Below are 23,142 nucleotides of genomic sequence, written 5' to 3'. Positions count from 1 at the left end.
GTGTCCACGGGGCTGATCTCAGAGCCCCTGTCCTGAGGCCAGGGGGTAGTCACATAGAGTGCCCCAGCACGAGGACAAACTCGGGAGAAGCACCCACCCAGGAGTGTTAGATCCAGGTCTTGGGATGTTCTCTCCTGGATTCTCTCCCTGCCCCGCCCCCTGCATATTTGCCAATTGTGCAGCTGAGACTCTGGCACACGGGCTAAACATCCCCAGCCCCCAACACATGGCCCTGCCTCAGAAAGAGCTGCAACATTAGCTGGTGGCACAAAACTCCCACAAGTTTTTTCTTTCTTTTTAATCTTTATGTTGTTTATTTATTTTTATGTGGTGCTGAGGATCGAACTCAGTGCCTCACATGTGCAAGGCAAGTGCTCTGCCGCTGAGCCACAACCCCAGCCCCACAACTTTTCTTGATGGATAGTTTTGGGTGAAATGTTAATTTAGTTTGAGAATCCTTTGAATATAAAATACAAATAAAACCTACATCAGGGCTTGGGGATCTAGCTTGCAGACGTGGCCCTGTCTCCTAACCACTTTCATAGGTGGAAACTAGCTTTCGACCGGTCACCTAGAGAGAGGCCACTCAGCGCAGTGAAAGTGCTCTTGGATGTCCTTGACAGCCAGCCCTTCCCATGACTTGTTGGGTGGCTTTGGACAAATCTCACCTCCAGGAGGCTCCTTTCCTCCTCCCAATTCTGTGAGCATTTTGAAAGGACACACACAGAAAGGGCCATTTCTGAGCAGCCAGGGGCCTGGAGCCATGGTTCTACCCAGTCTGAGGGCCTGGGAGATGAAGACTCCGCTTAGAACACACAGTAAGAGGAGAAATGCTCCTAGAGGAGGGATAAGTGCAGGCCTTAAGAAACAGCAGGGTCTCATTTGACTCTCATTGTACTGTGTAGCAAATCAGGAACAAGGCTGAAAGGGTCATGATTGATTTCCCATTTATTTATTTACTTAGTACTGAGGTGTGCACCCAGAGCCTCATACATGCCCAGCAAAAGCTCTACCACTGAGGTACATCCCCAGCCCTTTGGACTTACAGTTTTTGAGACAGGGTCTCACTAAGTGGCCCAAGCTGGGCTTGAATTTGCCATCTTCCTGCCTCAGCTTCCTGAGCATCTGGGATAACAGGCGATTGCCACTGTGGCTGGTGACGCCTCACCAGTTTGTTAGTCTGGCTTATTTTCTGTTTTAAGTGACTGTCAAGTCTTCCATCTTTTAACAAATAGGTATGAAGCAAATACTGTGTTACAACAGTGAGCTAGACAGGTGAGGTCTAGCTGTTCTACCTGTTCTCCAGGTTCAGGAACCCTAAAGAATGGGTACCTGTGATGTCCTGCTGCAGCACATGGTATCTTCCTTGCTGCACAGGTGGGAGAGTAGAAGCCTTGAAGTGCATGCCCCTTTGCAATTAGCTTAAAAACACTCACATTTGCACCTGCTTCCTGCCTTTGTCTAAGGTGTATGCGCTCCCAACCTTGGTCAGGCTCAGCTCACTGAGCCCAGGGTATCTGTCTGTCCTGTGGCAAAGCTTGTGCAGCTGGAACAGCAGTGCAGGTGATCAATGACAGCCTCTGCGTCTTTGGGGCAGGAAGGCCTGAGTGTGGCACAGTGTGGTACGTTGCCAGATGACAAACTGAATCCACAGCGCATGGCAGGGCTAATTAGCTGCAGAGGGGGCTTTGTTGATGTTTATTCAGAATGTGGCCATGACAACCAGGTAGCAAATCCTTGGCCGGATTTGAGTTTGGAGGCTCTCTTGCCATCAGCCCTGGCTGCTTTTGGAACAGGGCCACTGCTGGGCACACACAGGCACACCCCAGATTACTTTCCATGTGGGGTGTAGTGAGACTCAGGAAGAGCAGCAGATTGGGAGGAAACCGGACCAGGGACAGAGCGCAGTAAGGCAGATGTGTGCACAGAAACACACCTGTTCTGGGGCGAGCATGGCCGTGAAGAGCTAATCAAGGTAACTAGGCTGAAACTGGAGGATGCCTCTCAGAGAGCTGTCCCAGAAGTCAGCCCTCTGTCCAAGACACAGGGCGGAGAGCCTGGGAAGCGCTTTCAAGAAGTCATCTGTGGTTGCTGGAGCCTCAAAGTAGAAAGCAGGGGCCCTAAACAGAGGGGATTTACACCCCCACCGGATGCATTGGGTGACATCTGGAGACATTGTGGCATGCAGCAGGTAGAGGCAAGGATGTCTCCACACCCTGTGATACTACCACAGCCCCTCCCCCAACAGAGGACTTGGCAGCTCCAAAGCGTCATTAGTGCTGAGAGTCTGAGCCTGAGGTACACCTCCAGAACTGTATTTTATGTGATGAGGGACTTGGGAGAGCTGTGTACCTCACCTGAGAAATGGCAATCACACCTCATGCGGCTCAACACACAACCCGACTAGGCTCATGCCCCAAATACACATGAAAATTATTTGATGACTTTGAAAAGGGCTCTTTCCTCAGCTGTTCTTAGTTTGAGACCTGTATGTTCCTAAATCACCTGGCACAGTGATCAGCAAATAGTAGGCATTTAATAAAAGAGAAAAGCAGCATGGTAGGGGCGACAGAGCCACTTCCCCTCTTGCCTCTTCCTCTGTGTCTAGGCTTCCCTTCTTGTTTAGACTTTCCATCAAGTTCTCTACAGGCGCAGGGTATTGATGTTAGCAGAGGCTGTCTTAGAAATACCCTTGATAGATCAGAGGTAGGACTAACCACACTCTGAGGACAGATACTACAGGTGACATAGGTCAAGCGACAGTCTACCAGCCCCATACAGAAGTTGGGCTTCCTGCCCTTGTGGGGCAGAAGCCAGGATGGCAGCAACACCAGGGGCTCTGCTCACCGGGAGGCAGGCCTTCTCCAGGGCTGCACGAGCTGCTAACCCTCAACCTGCAGTCTCTGAACTTGGCAGGCGAGACAGTGGCCTGGTGGGGTCGGGGCCACAAAGCCAGGGCCCCACACTGAGGGCCCTCCTAATCTGTCCTCCTCCAGCCCTTGTGGTGCTGCCAGCCTGCAGAAGCAGCTGGGCTGGGTCCAAGGGCACCATCCATCCCTGAACCTGCCCCCCAACTGGGAAGGCCAGATGTCCTCCTGAGATGTGGTGAGGGGGAGCATAGTTCACCAAGTGTGTGCATGTGCCGGAACAGAGGGCAGACGCACCCGAAACTGAGAAGCCAAGAGGCAGAACAGAGTGGGCGGAAGCTTAGGCCGACAAGCCAACAGTAAGAGCTGCATTTTATGACGTCACGGTCCTTGGCCATCTCTGCACTGTAGTTTCCTGAGCATTTTCAGAGCTCGAGGGGGCCAGAGACCATCTGACTCAGCCCTCTGAAAGGATGAAGAAACAGGCTGGAGGGGGAGGGCCTGCAGGGGGAACCCCCCTTAAGGGTCGGCACTCTGCCCCACCTTCAGGCACTTCCTCTTTAACATATTGTTTCCCCTTAAGTCCTACAGAAAGTGAGAAAAGCCCCATCTTGGCACATGGAGAAACTGAGGCAGAAAGGAGGGCTGGCTCTAGGCTGCAGTGACTTGGAACTTCCACAGGGACCCTGCTAGGTGTCTCTCCTGGCCCTGCATGAAGGAGAGGGAAGAAGGGTAAAGCAGGCCAGCTTCCCACCTCCGGGCGGCACAAGGGCTGGCTGAGCTGCCTGCTTAGGCATCTTGTGTCCCTCACCTCTAAGGGACCACTTGGAGCTAAGGCTTGGCCCCCACTCTCCACATCTCCTCTGTTCTCTAGAAAGAGATGCGTCACATGGCCAGGCTTGGTGCATAAGGAAGCACTTTCCAGAACTGTTTAAACCAGTCACCGGATGGGGAGGGGCATTGTGTACTGAGTGCCCTCGCCTAGCACTGTGGCAGAGGCCACCTGCCTTGGGGGGGGACGAGGCCCCTGAGCAGAGCCCAACACATCACAGGAGGCTAAGGCTAGTCTTTGGCTGAAATGTAACTGGAGAAGTTCTGTAGGTGGAGGGGACCCATGACCATCTTAGGGGGAAGGGGCAAATTCTCCTGTCTTTAGAGTCCAGTTCCCCATCACCTGGGACCCTCTCTTTCCCTTCATTGGGCTGTAAACCAAAGCAAACTGAAGGGAGGCCCAGGCCAGGCCCTCTAAGAACCCATGGAGGGGCTGCAGCAGGCACCTGCCCAGGAGGCCTGGAGTACCAACCCGGCCTGCTGGGTTGGGGAGGGAAGGGACTTTTGCATGGGCGGGGTCCAAACTTGCCACTGACTGTGGGAGGCTGATGTCTTCCCCTCTGTTCCCTCAGAGCCCAGTGTAGGTCTAGGCCAGGAAGGCCACAGCAGCCAGTGTCCCAGCTGTCCCAGATGCACCTTCTACTTGTAGTTCTAAGGCTGGAGCAAGACTGGAACTGGGGACCCCTACTCAGAACCCTGTCCTTCCTGGTAGGAGCAACCAAAAAGCACCAGGAAGCCCAGAAAAAGAGAAACCAGGTGGCTGGAGCTGACCCAGAGACTTCTCCTACTAGGGCACAAAGACATGGCCCTTTCCCTACCCAGGGACATGGTGGGCAGGGCTGACCCAGTGGAGGGAGGGGCAGGTATATAAAGGGGAGCAGACACTAGTCGAGCTTCCTCTTCATGTAAACAAAGCAGCAGTGACCCCTCCTGGCCTGGCCACCACAGTCTGGAAGCACACGATGGTCTTAGAAGTCTTGGGACCCTTCCATCTGGATTCAGGCGCTGAGGCCAGGATGGAGGCTGCAGGCGGAGGCCGGTGAGGTTGGCGGTACAAACTGGTACAGGGTGGGGCCTGTGCTGTCCAGGGCACAGGGCAGGACAGGTGGGCATCCACAGGTCCTGCAGCTCAGGAAATCACGCAATTGCCAGACTTGGAAGGACTGGGACTTGTTTTACCTGCAGAGACAGGGGACACAGGCAGGGGGAGATGCTCAGCAGATTTGCCTCTAGCCCCTACTCTGTGGGCTGTCTGCCCCTCAGATGTGGAGGCTAGGGTGACTGCCCCCCTTCCAACTGCCTGTCTGGAAACCAGGTCAACACCACCCTGGAAAAGCAACACAAAGAGTCTTCGTGCCCTGCCAGCCTCCACAGGGTTCCCCTGCGCTGGGGATGTCAAGAAGCCTTCTGTTTCCTGAATAAAGGGGGCGGGTGGGAGGGACTCCAGAGTCAACAACTACCACCAAAAGGCTTGCCCAGAGGTGGCTCACCAGGCTGACATGGGCAGTCCCGTGGGTGACCCTCTTCCAGGATCTGCTGCCGAGACAGTGGCCCCACTCCCAGAGCTGACCAGCAATGGGGCAGCGACTAGCCTTCTAAGCCAGTTTCAGCCTCATCTGTGGTCAGCCTGCTGGGCTGGATGAGGAAATGCTGCCCCTTGGGAGGGGCCCACAGCACAGCCAGGGTGGCCAACGCGGAGGGCAATCCAAGGTGGAGGAAGGGGTATGCTGGTGCTAGCAGCTGCTCCTCCTCTCCCCCAGGCCTCAGTGCCCGTTTCCATGAGGCTGGCAGTGTCTGTGGCCAATTCCTGCCCTACGCAGGGAAGGAGGGGCTCTGCGAAGCCCACCGACACCTCTGGCCCTGAGGAGCCAGGCTGCTGGAGACAGGCCTTGTCCTCAGAGCACTGGCTGCTCCTTCTGTCTCCTGCTGTCCCTCCTACACAGCCAGGGTGGCCTCCCTGGCGCTCACACCACCTTCCACATCACTTCAGCTGTGAATTTAATTCAGGTGGCATCTGTCTCCTCTTCTGGGCTGTTAGCAAGAGACACTCAACAGAGCTGGACTAGGAGCCCTGGCTCCACAGCCCCTTCCTCCTGCCCCTCATAAGCCCTGCAAGGCCACTGCTCATGCCCAAGGTCTGCACCCAGTAGCCACCACCTTGTCTGGGCCAGAATGAACAAGCTGAGCCCCTCCTTGGTGTTGCCCAGGCTTGGACAAGTGGTGGCCCAGCGGGAGGTGGGAGGGAAGTCAGGTCACCTTCTTTGGTGCTGCTGAGGGCTATGTCTGGTGTGGCTCTGCTAGTCATTCAATTCTGCCACCCTGTAGTTCCTCACTGCTATGAGGGACACAGGGCCTCCACTCCCTCTCCTCAGCGGCTTGTTTTATTTGCTTGGCCTACTAAGCAGACGCCGAGTTCCTCCCCAGAGGTGGCCGCATTTGGAGGCAGGTAAGCAAAATCAATCTCCAGACCCAGAAGCAGGGGGAGGACGCATCCTGGGGGTGGGGGTGGAGCCCTTGCTCACTCGTTCCTTCCTGGAGAAGGCTGTCTTCAGCAGGACCTGCTCCCCTGGGCTGGCAGGGCTGGATGCAAGCCTGGAGAGATCCCTTGTGCTGGGAATTCATTTCCATGCCTCTGACAGAGAGACTGGCTTGAGGGGAAATGCCTTGTGCTTGTCATTCCACCAGTGCTCATTTATCCGGAACCTGCCATGGGCAGGTGAATCAGATCCGCTGAGATCAATGGGGAAGAATGACACGAGGGAGCACCGTTTTTAACACAATATGTATGACATGGGTAAAGATGGCCCAAAGAAAGCTTATGAGAGAAAGTCAAGCTTCCAAGGGGAGGTAACACTGAAATGAGACTGAAAATAGGGGTATGGCATAGGAAGAGAGGGCCACCAAATGCAGAGGAGTGGCAGAAGGGAAGGGCTGGCAGGCAAGGTGGTGACGGGAGCAGGGACACTGCTGCGGAAGCTGCAGGAGCAATGGGCCTCGTTCTCCTGCAGCTCTCGGGGCTGTGCCTTCCCTTGATGGGGAAGATTCTTTCCCTGATGTCTGTGTGGTTCTTTCCTTCCACTCGAATTTCTGCTCAGATACTCCTTTGGTAAGAGGTCTTCCATGACCACTCTTTACAAAAGGGTCTTTCCCCAGATCCCCCAGCCTGACGTGCTCCATAAGGAGGGACTTTGTTCATTCTATTTCCTGCCACATAGGAACTTAGATAGAGCCTGGTGCAGAGCAGGCTCATAGATACATACCCAATAGAAGGCCCAGGGCAACGGCAGGCAGGAGGGGGTTACACCCATACGCTCAACCACAGGAACAAGGGCTGCCCTGGGTGAGGTTCACCGGCGCCTCATTCACCGGCACCTCCCAAGATGGCACCCAAGAGAAACTGTAAAGGCAGAGGGTTTTGATGTCTGCCAGTGAGAATGAGCACCCCTGCCTCTTCTCTGGACCTGAGTGGGGTTTGTTGCTCTGAGAACACTCACTGTGTTGCCTTCACACCTGCTGTGTGATCAGAACCCCTCCCCCCACACACATACTGGTAATGGTGCTCAGAATCATCAGATCAGAGCACAGATACCATGCACCAGCTGGGGCCTGACCCACGTTCCTCAAGGGAGACCCTAAATTTTGAAACCCCACCTTGACCTGCAGCACTTGAGAAGACATAGCCTGGAACAGGTCCCTATGAAATTCTGAGCCCAGGAAGCATCTCCCCAAGAGTCCATTCCTGACAGGGACCCAGATTTCCAGGAGAGATCTGAGATCTCCAGGGTCCTAAACCCTGTGAACATGAACTGGGGAGGGGGGAGCGGGTAGGAGAGTTCTGGAAAGGCATGGCCACTTCAAAGGACCCTGGGAGGAAAAGTGTTGAGAGCCACAGTTTAGTTGGAACGACGCCTGGCATTTTGCTAGAGGGAATGGTTGAAAGGTGACCCTGCTCCCGGAATAGGGCAGCTCCGGGATTAGGCGGATCCTGCTGCCTGGGCGCCCACTACTTTGGAGTTCCCGAGAATTGGCCTGCGGAGCCTGGTGGAGGGACTGTATTCCCGGGAAGTGTGTGCAGAGTGCCGGTGAGAGTTCGGGAATAAAGATTGCTGTTTGAACCTACAAGGCTTTGTGGCGGCTCGGTTATTTGTGTCCAGCCAGACTGCGGCAGAAAAGTCCCTGCACTCACCTTCCTCTCAGCTGGTAGGACCCAGCAGGAAGGGTTCAGTCTACACTGAGGCCTGCGGCTCATCCAAACAGTCTAAAGATGTAGGGGAGGTGCCAGCCCTGGCCTCCGAGAGACAGACACAGCTGCTTTGCAGAAGGCCCTGCGAGGTGCAGGCCGTGCTGCCCTTTCCTCACTGCCTGACCCTGGACACAAGGACTCCCTCCCTAAAGCTCAGGAGTCTTGATCACAAGATACCTTCAGCAGGTTGCTTGTAAGAGGTCTTCCATGACCACTCTTTACAAAAGGGTCTCTCCCCAGATCCCCCAGCCTGACGTGCTCCATAAGGAGGGACTTTGTTCTGTGTGGAAGCACCTCACACTGCGTTTCTCTTAACTTTCTTAAACAGGAGTGGCCAGTGGTCTTGTCCAGCTCTCCCCCTGGTGGAGCTAGTGGGGTTTCGGGTACAGCACCTGGAACCTCGTGCCCTAGCCTGGCGGCTCCCTGCAGGCACAGCCTCTGAATATCTGTGTCGCTGTGTCATCTGCTGGTCTGAGGACCCTCTTCATTGAAGAACTAAAGGGGAAAATTGGGATTCTTGTTTAAAATGTGGATTCCTGAGCCCACCCCAGATGCTACTAACACCCTGGATATTGTTCCCTGAGGCTGGGGATGTCTGCCCCAGACAGCCTGTCCTGAACTCCTGGGTGGCAGGCTGGAGGGAAGGGGTGAGCTCAGCCTGCACTGGGACAAGGTCCAATCAAGGGAAAAGGCAAAAGGAAAAGATGCCCAGCTTCTGCCACTAGAGGGCGCTGTGAGCCTTCGAATCACCAGGCTCTCCCCTGCCCCCACCCCCCACCCCCAATCCCAGAGGAAGCGATTTCCCTGAGGTTCTCCCAAGGGCCACACCTGGGTTTGCAAAAATTTGCATGCTGTTTGACAACTATATACTTCTTATCAAGCAATTTTACAGGCTGTCAGCTCTTTGCTTTTTCTTTCTCTTTCACCCACCCTGTCATCAACCCACATTCTCCCTTGACAAAAGGGCACAGAGACAGGACAGAGTGAATCAGCTCAAAGGGACCTCGGAAAACCTCCCTGGATCACCCCCTCATCTTCTAGAAGAGGAGACAGCCCCAGGAAACAGAGGGACAAGTTCAGGGAATTAGGGGGGCGGGTCGGCAGAGAGCTCTACCATGGCTGTCCTGATGTCCCCAGTGTCCCTGTGGGAAGGGGATTCCTTCCCTGGATTGGGGCCCTAACAGAGAATCTGAAGTGATTTCCTCCTGACCACAGCTCTGGATATAGGAGGATTACTAGTTTCCACCTTAGGCCTGGGCTTTAGGGGCCCGTCCTTCTCATGTCCAGCTGTCCTGCAGCTGCCCCACCCCCCGAGGGTGGAGGGGAGGCACTGAGGACATTCTGACTACATGAGTGTCTGGGAGGCGGGGGCTGCTAAGTGGGACCTTCAGGAGGAGCCCCTGCTTCTCATCTCCGCCTTTGAGGAAGAAAGGAGCAGGAGGAGAGGGCTCACAAAGGAACTTGAATTTCAGGGCCTCGGGGATGGGATGCCCATCCAGGCGGGTGATGGTGAGCTGCATGCAGCCCCATGTTTCCTCCTGAGGATGGAAGTGGGGGCAGCTCAAGCTCCCTCAGACCTTCCTGACTGTGTGTACCAGCCTCTCTCGCCCTTGCCCTCGCCCCTCTCTCTCTGCCTGGATGTCAGGCATCTGGAGAGGACCTCCCGAGGGTGCAGGCCCGGTCTGCTTGGCTGACTCCAGGGCACTGTGTGCAAATGCTCAGAGACAGGCAGCAGTGGCAGCATCTGCCCAAGTCGTCCAAGCAGGGGAACCCCAGGCTGAGTGACACACAGGAGGCGGCAGGAAGGGACAAGACAATGGGCTTTGCGTTTCTATGGAAACAGCACCTCAGGGTGAGGGGCCGAGGGAAGAGAAAGCTTCCACCTCACTTCCAGTCAGGACTTGGGAAACAGCCCTTTGTGGTTGGGCTCGCCCCTCCCCTTCCCTGCCAGGTGTTCACCATGGCAACCCTCCTTCCAACCAGAGGGACAGAGCTGCAGCAGCATCTGGTGTTGGGGGAGCCAGAGAGCCCAGGGGAATGGGAATGGGGAATAGTTTCCCCACCCCTGAGAGGACAGGGCCTGGGCCCAGGCCTGGCTTTGACTCCCGGCCCACGACCACTTCCTATGCCTTGGGACCACTTATGCACCTCTCCCAACTTCCACCTGCCACCTCTGGCTCAAAGGGTTATCTGGAGGGAGAAGGGAGAGTGTATCCACACAGAGCTCGGCCTACAACTGCTTAGGAAATGCTTCCAAGCCCAACAGGGCAGGGGAAGGTCCTCAGGCTCCCGCTGTGCCCACATCAGAGATACCCAGGCCTGCTCAACTTCAAGAAGCAAAGGAAGCCAGGTGCGATGGCACAGGCCTGTGATCCCAGCAGCTCTGGAGGCTGAGGCAGGAGGATCGTGAGTTCAAAGCCAGCCTCAGCAACTTAGTGAGGCCCTAACAATTTAGAGAGCGCCTGTCTGTAAAAATGGCCTGGGGATGTGGCTCAGTGGTGAAGTGCCCCTGTGTTCAATCCCCAGTACAAAAAAAAAAAGCAGCAGCAAACATATCCCACAAGCACAGCCTGGGTGTGTCAGACTTGGCAGCAGGACAGGACCTCAGGCCTGCCTTGCCATACCCGGCCTGTGAAGGGGCCTAGTTCTCATCACCGTAACCCCCCACCCCCCAGTCACCGAGGGAGGAACCACAACACAGGAGTTCTTCTGCCCAGGCATGCTCAGGTGACTAAGGCACCACAGCAGCCCGGCTGTCATACTCTCCTAAGAGGCCACATGGGAGACTGCTCCACATGTTTTTTGTAAAATGGGGCTCACAGGACCTTCCCTGCCCTGTTGGGCCTGGAAACACTTCAAACATTTCCTAAGCAGCTGCAGACCAGGCTATGAGGGTATCCTAGAGAGGCGGCCAGAAAGAAGCCACCAGCGCCACCGTCAATCCCTCACAGAGGACAAACCCACTCATCAAATAGACACAGAGAAAACCAAGGCAAACTGTTTATAGCAGAAACAGGAAGCCAGGCCAGGAGCCGGGAGGGCACAGGTGAGGGTCGGGTATTTGGCCAGGTTGGACCCCGATGACAGGGGTCCAGCAAGGACGAGGTTAGCCAGAAAGAGCCCTGGAGTCAGCTCCTTCGCCTGCCCCTGCTGGGCTGCAGCTCCCCCTTCTCTGAGGAGAGCCTGGCCGCACGTCTCTCATTCGGTTGACTTACTCTGAGGAAGTAATGCCACCTAGCTGGGCGACTCCATGCCCACCACCCTAGTGAGCACTGGGAAGGACCCGTCCTACTCCCCCCTCTCAAAGAAGAGGAACCTGAACTCAGAACAGCAACACTGTGCCCAGGGACACCCAGTGGGTAAAGGCCAGAGGAGAATGGAAACCGAGGCACCTCGGAGCCCAGACCTCCCGCTGGCCCGTGCCTGGGAGCAGCCCCTCTGCAGACAGGAGGCCGTGCTCCTCGGGAGGGCCATGCCAGGCCCCAGAAGAGGGCTCACCTGAGATGTTGGTGCTGGAGTCCTCAGTGGGCCTCTTCCCCTTCAGAAACTCCACGTCAGGGCAGGCCTCGGGGGAGAGCGAGCCGGCCCTGCTGCTGGGTGCTGCAGGCCTCTTTGCCCGGCGGCTGAACAACCTGCTGCCCATGAAACGCTTGCCCTCCGTGGCCAGTATGGGGCCCCCGTTGGCAGCATCTCCCTTGCCATTTTGGGTGACTGCCTCTCGGGATTTTAGCCTCGGGTGGCTCAGATCTGTCAAGGGGATGGGATCCATGGGGGGCCACACCTGCTCTATAGTAACCAGGTCATTCAGGAAGCTCTCCAGGCGCCGGGCTGCCTCGCCACCTCCGCTGCCCTCCTCCTGCCCCTCCGGGCTGCCATCAGCCTCCCGCTGTTGCCGGGCAGCCCAGCGCGTCATCTCCCCCGGTGGGTGGCGGCTGCCTGCCACCAAGGCATACTTGGGGTTGATAAGCTTGCGAGCCACAGTGGAGGAGCGGTCGAGGCCAAGTCTACCAGCGCCTCCTGCCAGGCCCAGCTGCTGGAACAAGTTCACTTCCTCCGAGATGGCGTATAGCTCCCGGAACTCCACGTCGAAGGGCTCTGTGTACTGCCCTGTCAGGAGGAGGAGATGGTTTCTGTCCACGTAGGAGGAACTCCAGGTGAATCTGGGAAGATGGAGACAAAAAAGCAGACACATGTGCCCAGGTCTCTCCCTTGCCCTCCCTCCCTGCGGCCTCCTCCACCCCTCACTGCCGTGCCGTGTGTTCTGCACCCTGCAGGACAGGGCACAAGCCAGCCTTCCTGCTGGACTTCTCTCTCCACCAGCCCAGATCCTCCCTCTCCCCAGGTCTAGGTCTCAGATGCAGAGAGCAGGCAGCAGATGCAGGGAACGGTGAGAAGTCAGGCCTGAATCCAAACCTAGTTTCCAGTCTTGTGTGACTTGTAAAATGGGACTCACAGGACCCAACGTACCAAATGTCACAGCACAATCACATAACTCAGAGTGGTTGTGAGACTCAAAGGAAATACCTTCTTTAAAACATTTAGCTCAGCACAAACACACGCTTAATAAATGATAACTGAGACGCCACTCTTGTTGAAATTGTCCCATTCCTTATGGGTTCTCTTCTGAAATTATACAGCACTCAATGTCTGCAAAGCCCCATCCTTTAACCTCAAAAGAGGACTGAGACCATTTATTAATTGTTTCATGTGCCCAGGTCTCTTCTCACTTAGGTTTTAATTTACTTGGAGGACAGAGACACACACAGAGACTCTCATGTTCCTGGTAATTTACTCTTAAATTAAAATCCTGGGAGCACCTGTCCGTGCCGTGCCCTCACACACCCCCTCCAGAGCTGGTCCCATTCTACTTCTTGCTTGTCCCACTTGTCAACTAGCAACAGGTCACCGAGGACCATGAAAAATAGCCAGTGCTTAATGTCCAGCAAGAGTCGACCCTCTTTTTTGGAATAATCCATCAGCCAGAAAATTTGAGGGAAGGACTGGGCAGGAGGCGGTTTGCCATTGGGGCAGATGACACCTCCTGAAACTCAGGACTGTGCAGGCTCCAGCAGAGCACCTTCCTAACAGTCCCCATGGCCTCCTGGGCCCTCTCTGACCAGGCCCAACTCACTTGTAGGATCCAGTGGCTACTTTGTCACCATCTACCATCAGGAACCTTGATGACAGGGTTCCTTTAATCTTCCCCATGGGCATGTAGAAGCCAACGCCTGTCACAGAGCGGACGCGGATGTTCTGTTGGGAAGAGGAGAAAGGCACTATCACCCTCTGGGGGAGACTGGGAGGCTCTGGGCCAGGGCTTTGCCTGGGCAGAGGAAGCCTTGCATCCACAGCCCCTCTAGCTTCACCAGGTCAGGTCCTGTTTCCTGATGTGTAGGACTCCATTTGAACAGCAAGAGGAAGTCACCGGATGCTGTTGCAGGCATGGGCAAGTTGCTGTCTGCTCCCAAAGTTCCCCAGAAGAGAATCGCAGCCCTAATTTTGACCTTGACAGTAAAGTCAGTGGTTCTGCCAGCAGAGCACCCCAGGAACGGGCCAGAACTGCCTTCTTCAATCTTGGCAGCCATGGGATAAAACTTGAGCTGGCTCATGACTTAGCAGTTCATGAGCCAAGGCTCTTGACAGGAGAAGGGTCGAGATCCTGAGCTTCATCTGAGGGCCTGGGCTGTGGTGGTGGAAGCGGAGGCAGGGAGTGGAGTCTCTGTCTCACCCCTCCTGCCGCTGCCCTCCATCCCCCAGTGGTTCCACTCACCCGAATACGGAAGTCAGCCAGCTCCAGGCTCCTGCACATCTCCAGGAAATACTTCACTCCCGCCTCGTCCAGGATGATATACACTGGGACCCGGCGCTTGGAGGCAGCATCCACAATGTCTTGGAAAATATCCCCATCGGTGAAGAGGTCCATGACCACAGCAATGACCTGTACAGGGAAGGGTCCTGCTGAGGCATGTTGTGACCACATATCTTTGGAGACACACCTGCCCAGAGAGGACCCGCTTCCCCGTGGCAACTGGTGGCTAAGAGTAAACACCCCTCCTGTACCACTCTGGATTCTTCGGGTCCCTGTCCATCTCTGACCATATCTGAGCCCAGGAGAGGGGCCCCAGGGTACAGGCCCTGATGCACAGATTTCATCCTGGACAAAAATCCCACTTCCCCCTAATCTTGGGAACTTCTAGCCCATCCTCAGAGGCCTCGTCAGGGTAGAGCCAGGATGCTGAGAGAAGTTGCTCCTTCTGCCCCAAGGAAATAAGCAGGGGTAGGGAGCTGCCATCATCAAGGTGAGGTGGGAGGGATGGGCTGGTCTCCATCAGCCACAGATCTGCTTGAACACTGCCTTCTCCGCAGGTCTGGGCATCCGACCTCTCTGCAGCTGTGCAGAGCCACGTGCGCTCTCAAGCACCAATGGGGCAATGCACCAGTTGCTTTGGATGCCCAGGCATCTGGTGCCCAGCCCTTCCCACCCCATCCTCAGATGGGGGTCACCACTCAGAGCCCTTCACCTGCAAGAGCCAGTCCTGAGAGACCTCATGCAGCCTGGAGCAGACCCAGCCTCCTGACCCCAGCTTCCAACTCCCTGCACAAACCTCTCTCGGCTCCACCTGAAAGTGTTTCTAGTTGGCCTCAAACACTGTGCATGTGACACAAGAAAGGGCCAGCTTTGGGTCAGATCTGGCTTTAAACATGGACCTGCCACCATCTTTACACTCGTGCCTTCTGACATCTCCCTGCCTCCCACCTTCAAAACGGTGTTGCCCAGGGCTCTCCACAGCACTTGCACTAGCCAGTCAATCATTAACATGGGTATCAGTGGTTCTGGGCTCCAAAGGCAGAGTGAGGGTTTGAGACAGATAAGGTACAATCACTGTGGGGTAATCCAGGGGGAGGGTCAGCAGCTGCAAGAACTAATGAAGGCATGAGGTAAAGGGGAGAAGTGTCTGAAAGGCTGTAGATGGGACACCATGAGGAGGCAGAACGAGACTGTGTCTAGCCAGGGGAGAACAAGAAAAACTCCACGACGAAAAACGGGGTGCCTCCAGGTGCCCTGAGAACGAGCAAGGAAGAAAATAGTAGAGGAGGTGGCTGGGTCACCGTGCCCAAGTTCACCCTGCACACCGGCCCCGGGTGTTAATGATTGACTGGCTAGTGCAAGTGCTACAGAGAGCCCATGCGACACTGGGCTGAAGTGGGGGGCGGGGAGATGTCAGAGGCAGAGGTTATTGAGAGCACGTGCGTGAAGATGGTGGCAGGTCTGTGTTTAAAGCCAGAGCACTCTGTTTGAGGAAGGGACAACCGTGCTGCTGTCCCCATCTACAGCCAGTCGGCACATGGCCTTGCTGGGGTCTAGGAGGTAGCATTGCAGGCATAGAGAAGAGCATCCACATAGGCACTTTGGTAGTCAATCTTATGTGTTTACTTGACTGAGCCACAGGGTCCACACAGTTGGTCAAAGGGTCTTCTGAACATTTCTATGAATATATGATTTGGATGAGAATAGCACTAAAACTGCAGGCTTCCAGTAAAGCAGATTCCCCTCTATAATGTGGGTGGGCCTCTTCTAATCGGTTGAAGGACTTAATAAAACAGACTGACCTCCCCTGGGCAAGGAGGAATTCCACCAGCAGATGGCCTTTGAACCAGGACGGCGACTCTTCCCTGGGTCTCTGGCTGCCCCCTGAGATTCTGGACTTGCATCTTCCCAATCCCAAAAGCCAATTCTTTAACAAGCAACCCCCCACCCCCATTCTTTCTCATGCATGCACACACACACACCTGGTTCTGTTCCTCTGGAGAACCCTACCTATTATAGTCACCGAGGACAGGAATCAGCATGTGCTAAATACTTTCCAGTGCACATTGTGCTAAAGTACTCAGGAATACCTAAGTATTTCAAGTAATTTGAGTCTCACCATTACAAGGAAGTGTCGTTATTCCCATTTCACAGTGAGGAAGTAAACTGGGGGTGGGGGGAGCAAATAATGTGCCCAAGGTCCTAGAGCTCACATGTGACAGAGCAAGACTCTAGGTCCACTTCACTCCAGAGTCTTCATCTCATGGCTCTGGGGGGTGAGGACTGCGGGAGGTGCTAGACAATCAAATCAAAGACTCCTCTTGGAAAAGACTAAGTAAGGGAGATAAGAAACATCTACCAAGACTGGCAAAAAGACAGCAGATGCAAATGAAAGACTGAATGAAGAAAGACAGAATTCCAGACACAATCATTCAGAAACAGTAAGAGCATTAAAAGGAATATTAAGACCAATTATAATGATTTCAAAACACAAATGACATGGATAATGCACTAAAGAAAGAACTAAGCAAATAAATCACAATCAATAAAGGTTTATCCTAGGAACGTAAGGATGATTCAACTTTGGAAAATATATCACTTTAGTTTATAACCCGGAATCAAAAGGAGGAAACTATATACACTTTTTTTTTAAAAGAATTAGTTTTTTTTTTTTTTTTAAATACTCTTTTAGTTGTCATTTTATTTATTTATATGCAGTGCTGAGAATCAAACCCAGTGCCTCACACATGTGTGGCAAGTGCTCTGCCACTGAGCCATGACCCCAGCCCTCACTTTTTATTTTGAGACAGGGTTTTGCTAAGTTGCTGAGAGTCTCACTAAATTGCTGAGTTTCACCTTGAACTTGTGATCCTCCGGCCTCCTGAGTCACTGGGATTAAAGACATGCACCACCCCGCCCAGCTTTTGATAATTTTTAAAAAGTACCTGAGATAAAGCTAGATCCCCAGTTGAGATTTAATTTCTCAGAAAGGGGTGGGGATATAGCTCTGAGGTGCAGTACTTGCTCTGCATGTGTAAGCCTCTGGGTTTGAACCCCGTTACTACAAATAGATTAGATTAGATTCTCAGAAAGCTTAGAAGGACCCTTCCTTTACCCAAAATCCTCATGAAACATTTTACTTAACAGAGAAACGGAAGATGTATTCCCTTTAAGTTTTAGGCAAGCCAAGGATATTTACTGTATTAAATACCATGTCTCAAAAATAAAAATAAAATATTTTTTTTAATATTTACAATACTTTTACTGTATTGTTCAACTTAGTATTAGAAGGCCTAACTAATGCAATAAAACAAGAAAAAGAAATAAGAGGTGAAGATTAAAGAAGACAAAATTACCAGTATTTAGAAATTAAACCATTTTTATAGAAAACCCAATAGAGTCAAGAGAAAACTATTAGGATTAATAAGAAAACTAAGTAAGATTGTCAGATACAGGAAAAACTTTCAAAATCCAGTAGCCTTCTTCTACTCCAACACTAATTAACTAAGATAAGATCCACTCACAGCTACTATTTAAGCACGGGGTGTCTAGGAATCGTTACTTTCATGGAGAAATTTTGAAAATCCTATTAAAAGACTCTTAAAAATATGTGACTAAATGAAGAGAAAAATCATGAATGGATAATACAATTTAAAATCTTTTTTATTATATATTTTTAGTTGTCAATGGACCTTTTTTTTAAATTTATTTATATACAGTGCTGAGAATCGAACTCAGGGCCTCACATATACTTGGCAAGTGCTCAACCACTGAGCCACATCTCCAGCCCCATGATTTAACATCTTAAAAAACAAATTCTCTCCATATTAATAAAATTCAATCCAGCCAGGTGTGGTGGTGCATTCAATCCTAGTGACTCAGAGGCTGAGGCCAGCCTGAGCAACATAGCCAGGCCCTTAGCAACTGGGAGAAACCATGTCTCAAAAATAAAAATAAAAATAAAAAGGGCTAATGCACCAATAAAAAAAGTGGAGAAAAACTAAAAATAAAAAGGGCTGGGAATGGGGCTCAGTGGTTAAGCACCCCTGGGTTCAATCCCTATATCAAAATAATAGTAAGTATCATTATTATTATAATCTAATCCAATTCCAATAAAAGTTCAATAAGTGTTTTTGAGGAATACAAATACTTTTAAGAAATAACAATAATATTCGTAAATAGGTATATCAATTTTGAAAAAGAAAAGCTAAAAGGAGACACTTGTCTACCAGAAAGTAAGAAATTCTATAGAGCCATAAGAATGAGGATTAGGGTGCTGAAGTTGGAAGGCACTGACAGTCGGCCAGAGGGAAGAAACGGCGAAACCAGAAATAAACACACACGTGCATGTGGACATGCACATCAAAGTCACCTGTACACGTGCATAAAGTTTCATGTAGGACGGGGTAGAATCACAACTCAGTGGTGACAACATGCTGTTTAGTGGGTGCTATTGAGAGAATTGTCTTAAATAAAGGTGAATCTGGTCTTCACACCATAGACAAAGGTCAATTCAATTAGGCTAAATACCTATAGAACTATTAAGAGAATTGATGAAATGTAGAAAAATATCATCATGACACAGCATGAGAATTTCTGATGGTCCTCAGAGCACAAACCATAAGGCAAGTAAAATGAAATGCATGCATTTGAAAAATTCAGGATTTTTCTCTTCAAATAAAGATGCCATAGACAAAGGTCACTGATGAACAATGGGGTACGATGTATACCACCAACAGGAATCTGTGATGCACAGGGGATCCCCATAAACCAGCAAAAAAAAAGGAAACTAATCAGAAAAGTGGCAAAGGCTATGATCAGGTGACTTCCCAGGAGGAGACACCTGAGGGGCGGAAAGGTGTATAAAGAGCAGATCTTGCTCTTCATCAGAAAAACTCCAAACACTCTGACGAGAGAGAGGGCGCTTCACAATGGTGAGACTAACTAAAAATTAGAAAGTTGGGTATTTCTACCTATGGGTATGTGGGGAAAGAGGAACCCCCACTCACTGATGGGGACATGGTTGTCTGGGGATCAGGCAGAACTTACTGGATTTAAGTAAGTACACAGCCACAAGCCAGGAAACCACTCTGGCCCACGTACCCGGAGGAATCTCTTGGAGCTTGGCACAGGTCTACAAGGCAGCAGGAACCGCAGGTTTCTTTAGGACAGCAAGGAGCTGGCAACACTTTAGATGTCCTTCTCTAGAAGACTGGAAAATGTGAGGCATGTGACAGGATGTTCTACCACAGACTGAAGCCATGAGCTAGTTCCACGTGCAATAACCTGGATGGTTCTTTTTCAAAATAGGCTGTTCAACTGGAATGATTAAAGAATGAGATCTATAGCCCAAGACTGTATAAATTAGTTCTTCACTACTAAAATAAAACTGCAGCCTTTTCAAGGATACAGAAGTGCCCAAGGACATACACTGAACATGCAAGGGTAGCTGCTCACAGGAGAAAGGAATGGAGGGAAGGAGAGGGGCCTTCCACCGGTCGGTGACAGCAGAGTACCCTGAACTTGAGCTACACAATCATCTCTTTGTATTTGAGGTCCCCAAAAGCCAACCCATCAAAAAAAAACAAACACACAATTAAGACCTGCAGTTGGTCTGGCCCAGTTTGGGCTGGCCTGGGGTGGGTTCCAGGGTTGGGTTGGATGGTAGAGGGTTCAGCATGGTGCTGAGAGTTCCTCTTCTCCCATTCGTTCCTCTTCTCCCAGGGCACTGACACTGACCGCATCTCATCTCATCCCCAGTGCTGTCTGGGGCCAGAGTCCACTGTCCTTTCATTTCCAAACTCTTACAACATCCAGCTTAGTGGACTCATGTCACCAAGAACCCCCTGACTGGATACCCAGATGAGCTTCTTGGGTTTCTACTCTTAGTTTGTTTTGTTATTGGAAAAGTAAGTAGGGAAGTCAGCCTAGGGATGTGAGAGGTGACAGTTCCCAGGACTGGCTTAGAGGAGGCTCAGTCTGTGACACCCCGACAGAGAATCAGCCATCTGTGTCACTGTTAGTTAAACAATGAAATATCTGTAGTAGGAAAAAAAAATCAATTGTTTGCTGACCCCTGCACCTAATTGTGGAGGAGTGATAATTACCCTGGACTCTAATCTCTGAGGGTCCGTCTGACATTTAGCTACTCAGTACCAGGCCCAGAAAAATCAGCTCCCTGCTCCTCTGCATTGAATGTGCCCACGTGATTCTCCACACCAAGACTCACTTCAAGGCTCCCGCTGTAGATGGAAAATCAGGTTTTTAAAAACAGGATATCGCAGGTTCAGAAGTAGATGGAGCAGGTTTTGTCAGAGAAAATCATCCCCCCTCCCCCGGGCTCCTCACCCTTCACCAGTTACCTACTAAAGTGCAGCTCTGAGAGAGGGGTTACTTCAAGCTGGAAGTCGTTTTCTTAGAAGCTGTCGGGGGCAGGCCGGCAGAGGCTCTGATGCTGTAGGGCTTCTGCTGGGCACTATGTTAGCTCACCACCTTGTTTGATATCCTGCCTGGGTGGCTGAGGTTGGGAGGGAGTGCCCCCTGTCTGCCATTCAGCTTTAATTACCCTCCCCCTCCGCAGCTCCTCCTTCTGAACTCCTTAATTGCCATTAGAAAGCAAAGCCAACTCCACTTTGCCCTGCAGCCCTGCAGCCCTGCTGTGTTTGGGTGACCCACACTGTAGAAGGCACTGCCAGATGTCCACACCCACAGAGCTGACAGCTGTTGGGACATGGCCCCCAACCTGCCCTTCGGGCACTTCCAAAATCTGTCAGAGCCAGAAGCCTGAGTCCAGTAGCTTCCTCCTCCCTACTGACCAAATCCCACCTGCCACCAAGTCTAGCAGGTCCTGCTCCCTCCCTGTACCTCCTCTGCATCAACTCCTGGCTGTTCCCAGGGTACTGCTCCTTGTTTCTGACTGAACTTCTGGTCTCCCCTACTCCACCTCTGCCCTCTGAATCCTTCTCTCCCCAGAAATTCCCCCAAGACAAGCGGATGAACCAGTAGGTCCTACAGCCCTCAAGGGGGTCCAACTCTAGGAGTCAGCACATTAGATGCCTGCGGGATAGGCCCCCTCCTCCCCCGCCTCGCCTTGGACCGTAGGTCCCCCTTTACCTGTGTTTCTAGTCTCTCTGAAAGACCCACAGGTATCTGGCCACAGGCCTTCCCTGTTGCAGCTGGCTCACTCTGCGTTGTGAGAGGCTGTCTGCGGATACCTGGCCTCTCCCACTAGACACCAGCAGATTCATTCTCAGGCAAGACCCCCAAAAATGTCTCCTGGGGGAGATTTGTGCCCCTGCCCCAACCGTGTGTATGGGGCCACTTCAAGTCCTTTGTTCCTGTGCCTTCCATACCCACGAAACATCCATGCAGCTTTCAAGACTCAGCCTAGAATTTCCTAAATTTCTTTCCCCAATAATATTAACCAGCAAGTACCAGAGCCCCTGGACACTCTAATGTCTGCTCAGCATTTCTGTCCTTTACCAGGACCGGGGCCCCTAGGTGGCAGACACCAATTCCTTTCAAACTCTTCACCCTCAGCACAGGGCTGGACATGGTCAGTTCTCCACCGTGGAATGGGGTGCTGTTTCACATGCTGGGGTGGGGATAGCGGGTGGTCTTCCCTCTCTCACTGATGACGGGTGTTGGCCTGAAGGGGAGAAAAGGATGCCGAGCAAGAGCAAGGCTACTGGTTGGAGCGCTTTGCCAGAAGGCAGAGTGGAAGATCTTCCCCAAGGGCACAGAGAATGGGACTCAGCACAGCTCAAAGGGCTGGTGGCTCGGCCTTTGCCCTGCCCACTGAAGATCCTGAAGGAGCAGCCATCCCTGCCTGAGGACAAAACATGGGAGAAGTTCCCTACCAAGGAAACCAGGCCCGGAGGCAGGCCCCACAGGCCCACACAGCAAGTGCCTTTGTGCAAACTACAAAAAGGTGCCCTCCTCCCAGTGACAAAGAACAAGGCCAGGAAGCGGAGCTACTTGGCCATGCCCACATGCAGGGCGCCATTGTACTTGGCCCTACACTCAAAGACATTCCAGAGCTGGAGAATCTCAGAGCCAGAAAGAAACTCAGACAGCAATTAGCTCAGTCCCAGGGTTAAAGTCGCCCAGCTGGGTCCTGGAGATCTGGAAATGAAGCCTGGGCTTATGACCTGTCTGGGCTTTTCTGTACTACCAAGCTGTCATCCCCAGACCATGGGGACATTAGAAGCTCTAGGGACAGATTGACTCTGGCTAGGACCAGAGGCCACCGCTGGGCACAGAAAACCAGGATGCAAACTGAGACACATGGCCTCTGGAGAGTCCCAGCCCCCACCTCTGCTGAAGTGGGGCGGGAGTGGCTGCAGGTGTCTGCAGGATCCCAAACCCACTCCTTCTTCATCCAGCTCCATGGGGTGAAAAAGTAAGGGGCCACAGGCATGCTGACCTCAGCAGCATGCTGGTGATGGTCATTTCTGAGGCAGAAGGGAAAGGAGCTTGGGAGGCTTTCCCATGGATCACCATGTGAGCCTGGACTGACCTCTGCCTTCCAGGACTGACCTGCTTACCTATATCCCAAGGCTGTCAGGAGTTTCAGATAAGATCATGAAATCCCAGGAAAAGGTAGTAAAACTATGAAGGATCACTAAGCTCACTCGAAACCTGTCTAACTCTCCACACCTTAAGACTGAAGGTCCCTCAAGGGAAAGGCAGCAGCTATGTAAACAAGTCAAGCTGCAGCCACCCAAAATGGCCACTGGTCCAGCACAGGGGTGGGGGTAGGATAGTTAATTTGCCTGGGACCAATGGACAGCCCTTTCCTTCCCACTGTGGAGCATCATGCCTCCACTGAGACATCTCTGTGGAATCTCCTCTGACAACCCCCAAGAGAGGGGGTCAAGGGGTACAGGGCTGCAGTTGGGGTTGTCAGACCAGCCTGTGCAGAATCACCTGAAAGCTGGGAGTGGGTGTGGGGGTGGCCTTGTTCAAAATGCAGTCTCCAGAGCCCCATCCTCAAAGATTCTGATTCATCAGGCCCAACAAAGTGCATTTTAACTAACCCATCCTCCAGCCCTGCCAGGGGATTGAATTCAGGTAGTGGATCACCCTTGAGTAAAGAACAGTGTTTATTTGGAAATGAACACAGAGTTCTGGAAGCAGAGAAGCATATTGGCCATGTGGCTTTGGAAGAGCCTAAGCCCTGGTCTCCTCATTTTAAAACCAGGAGGGCTTCCCAGGGCTGTTCTGAGTTCAGTTAAATCTGTTTATTTATTTTGCTTGTTCATTTATTCTGCAGTACAGGGATAGAACTGAAGGGTGCTTTACCGTGGAGTACACCCCTAGCCCTTATTTATTTTTAAGACAAGGTCTCACTCAGTTGCCCAGGCTGGCCTGGAACTTGTCATCCTCCTGGC

General features: G+C 52.4%; 1 protein-coding gene across 1 annotated transcript in view; it reads right to left on the bottom strand.

Moving 5' to 3' along the window:
• Positions 1-930: 930 nt before the first annotated feature.
• Fam83f (family with sequence similarity 83 member F) overlaps positions 931-23,142 on the bottom strand; it is a 33,915-nt gene continuing 11,703 nt past the window's right edge. Inside the window, exons 2-5 of the mRNA XM_046429717.2 lie at positions 13,712-13,879; positions 13,073-13,194; positions 11,440-12,101; positions 931-4,877 (exon numbers count right to left, since the gene is read on the bottom strand). Coding sequence (XP_046285673.1) covers positions 4,828-4,877; positions 11,440-12,101; positions 13,073-13,194; positions 13,712-13,879 — 1,002 coding nt within the window. The 3' untranslated portion in view covers positions 931-4,827. The remainder of the gene's footprint in view (positions 4,878-11,439; positions 12,102-13,072; positions 13,195-13,711; positions 13,880-23,142) is intronic.

The sequence above is a fragment of the Marmota monax genome, unplaced genomic scaffold (assembly GCF_021218885.2).
Source record: "Marmota monax isolate L192 unplaced genomic scaffold, Marmota_monax_Labrador192_F-V1.1 WCK01_AAM20220418_F8-fsc00051, whole genome shotgun sequence".
Lineage (NCBI taxonomy): Eukaryota > Metazoa > Chordata > Mammalia > Rodentia > Sciuridae > Marmota > Marmota monax.
This window is presented reverse-complemented; position numbering and strand designations above follow the sequence as displayed.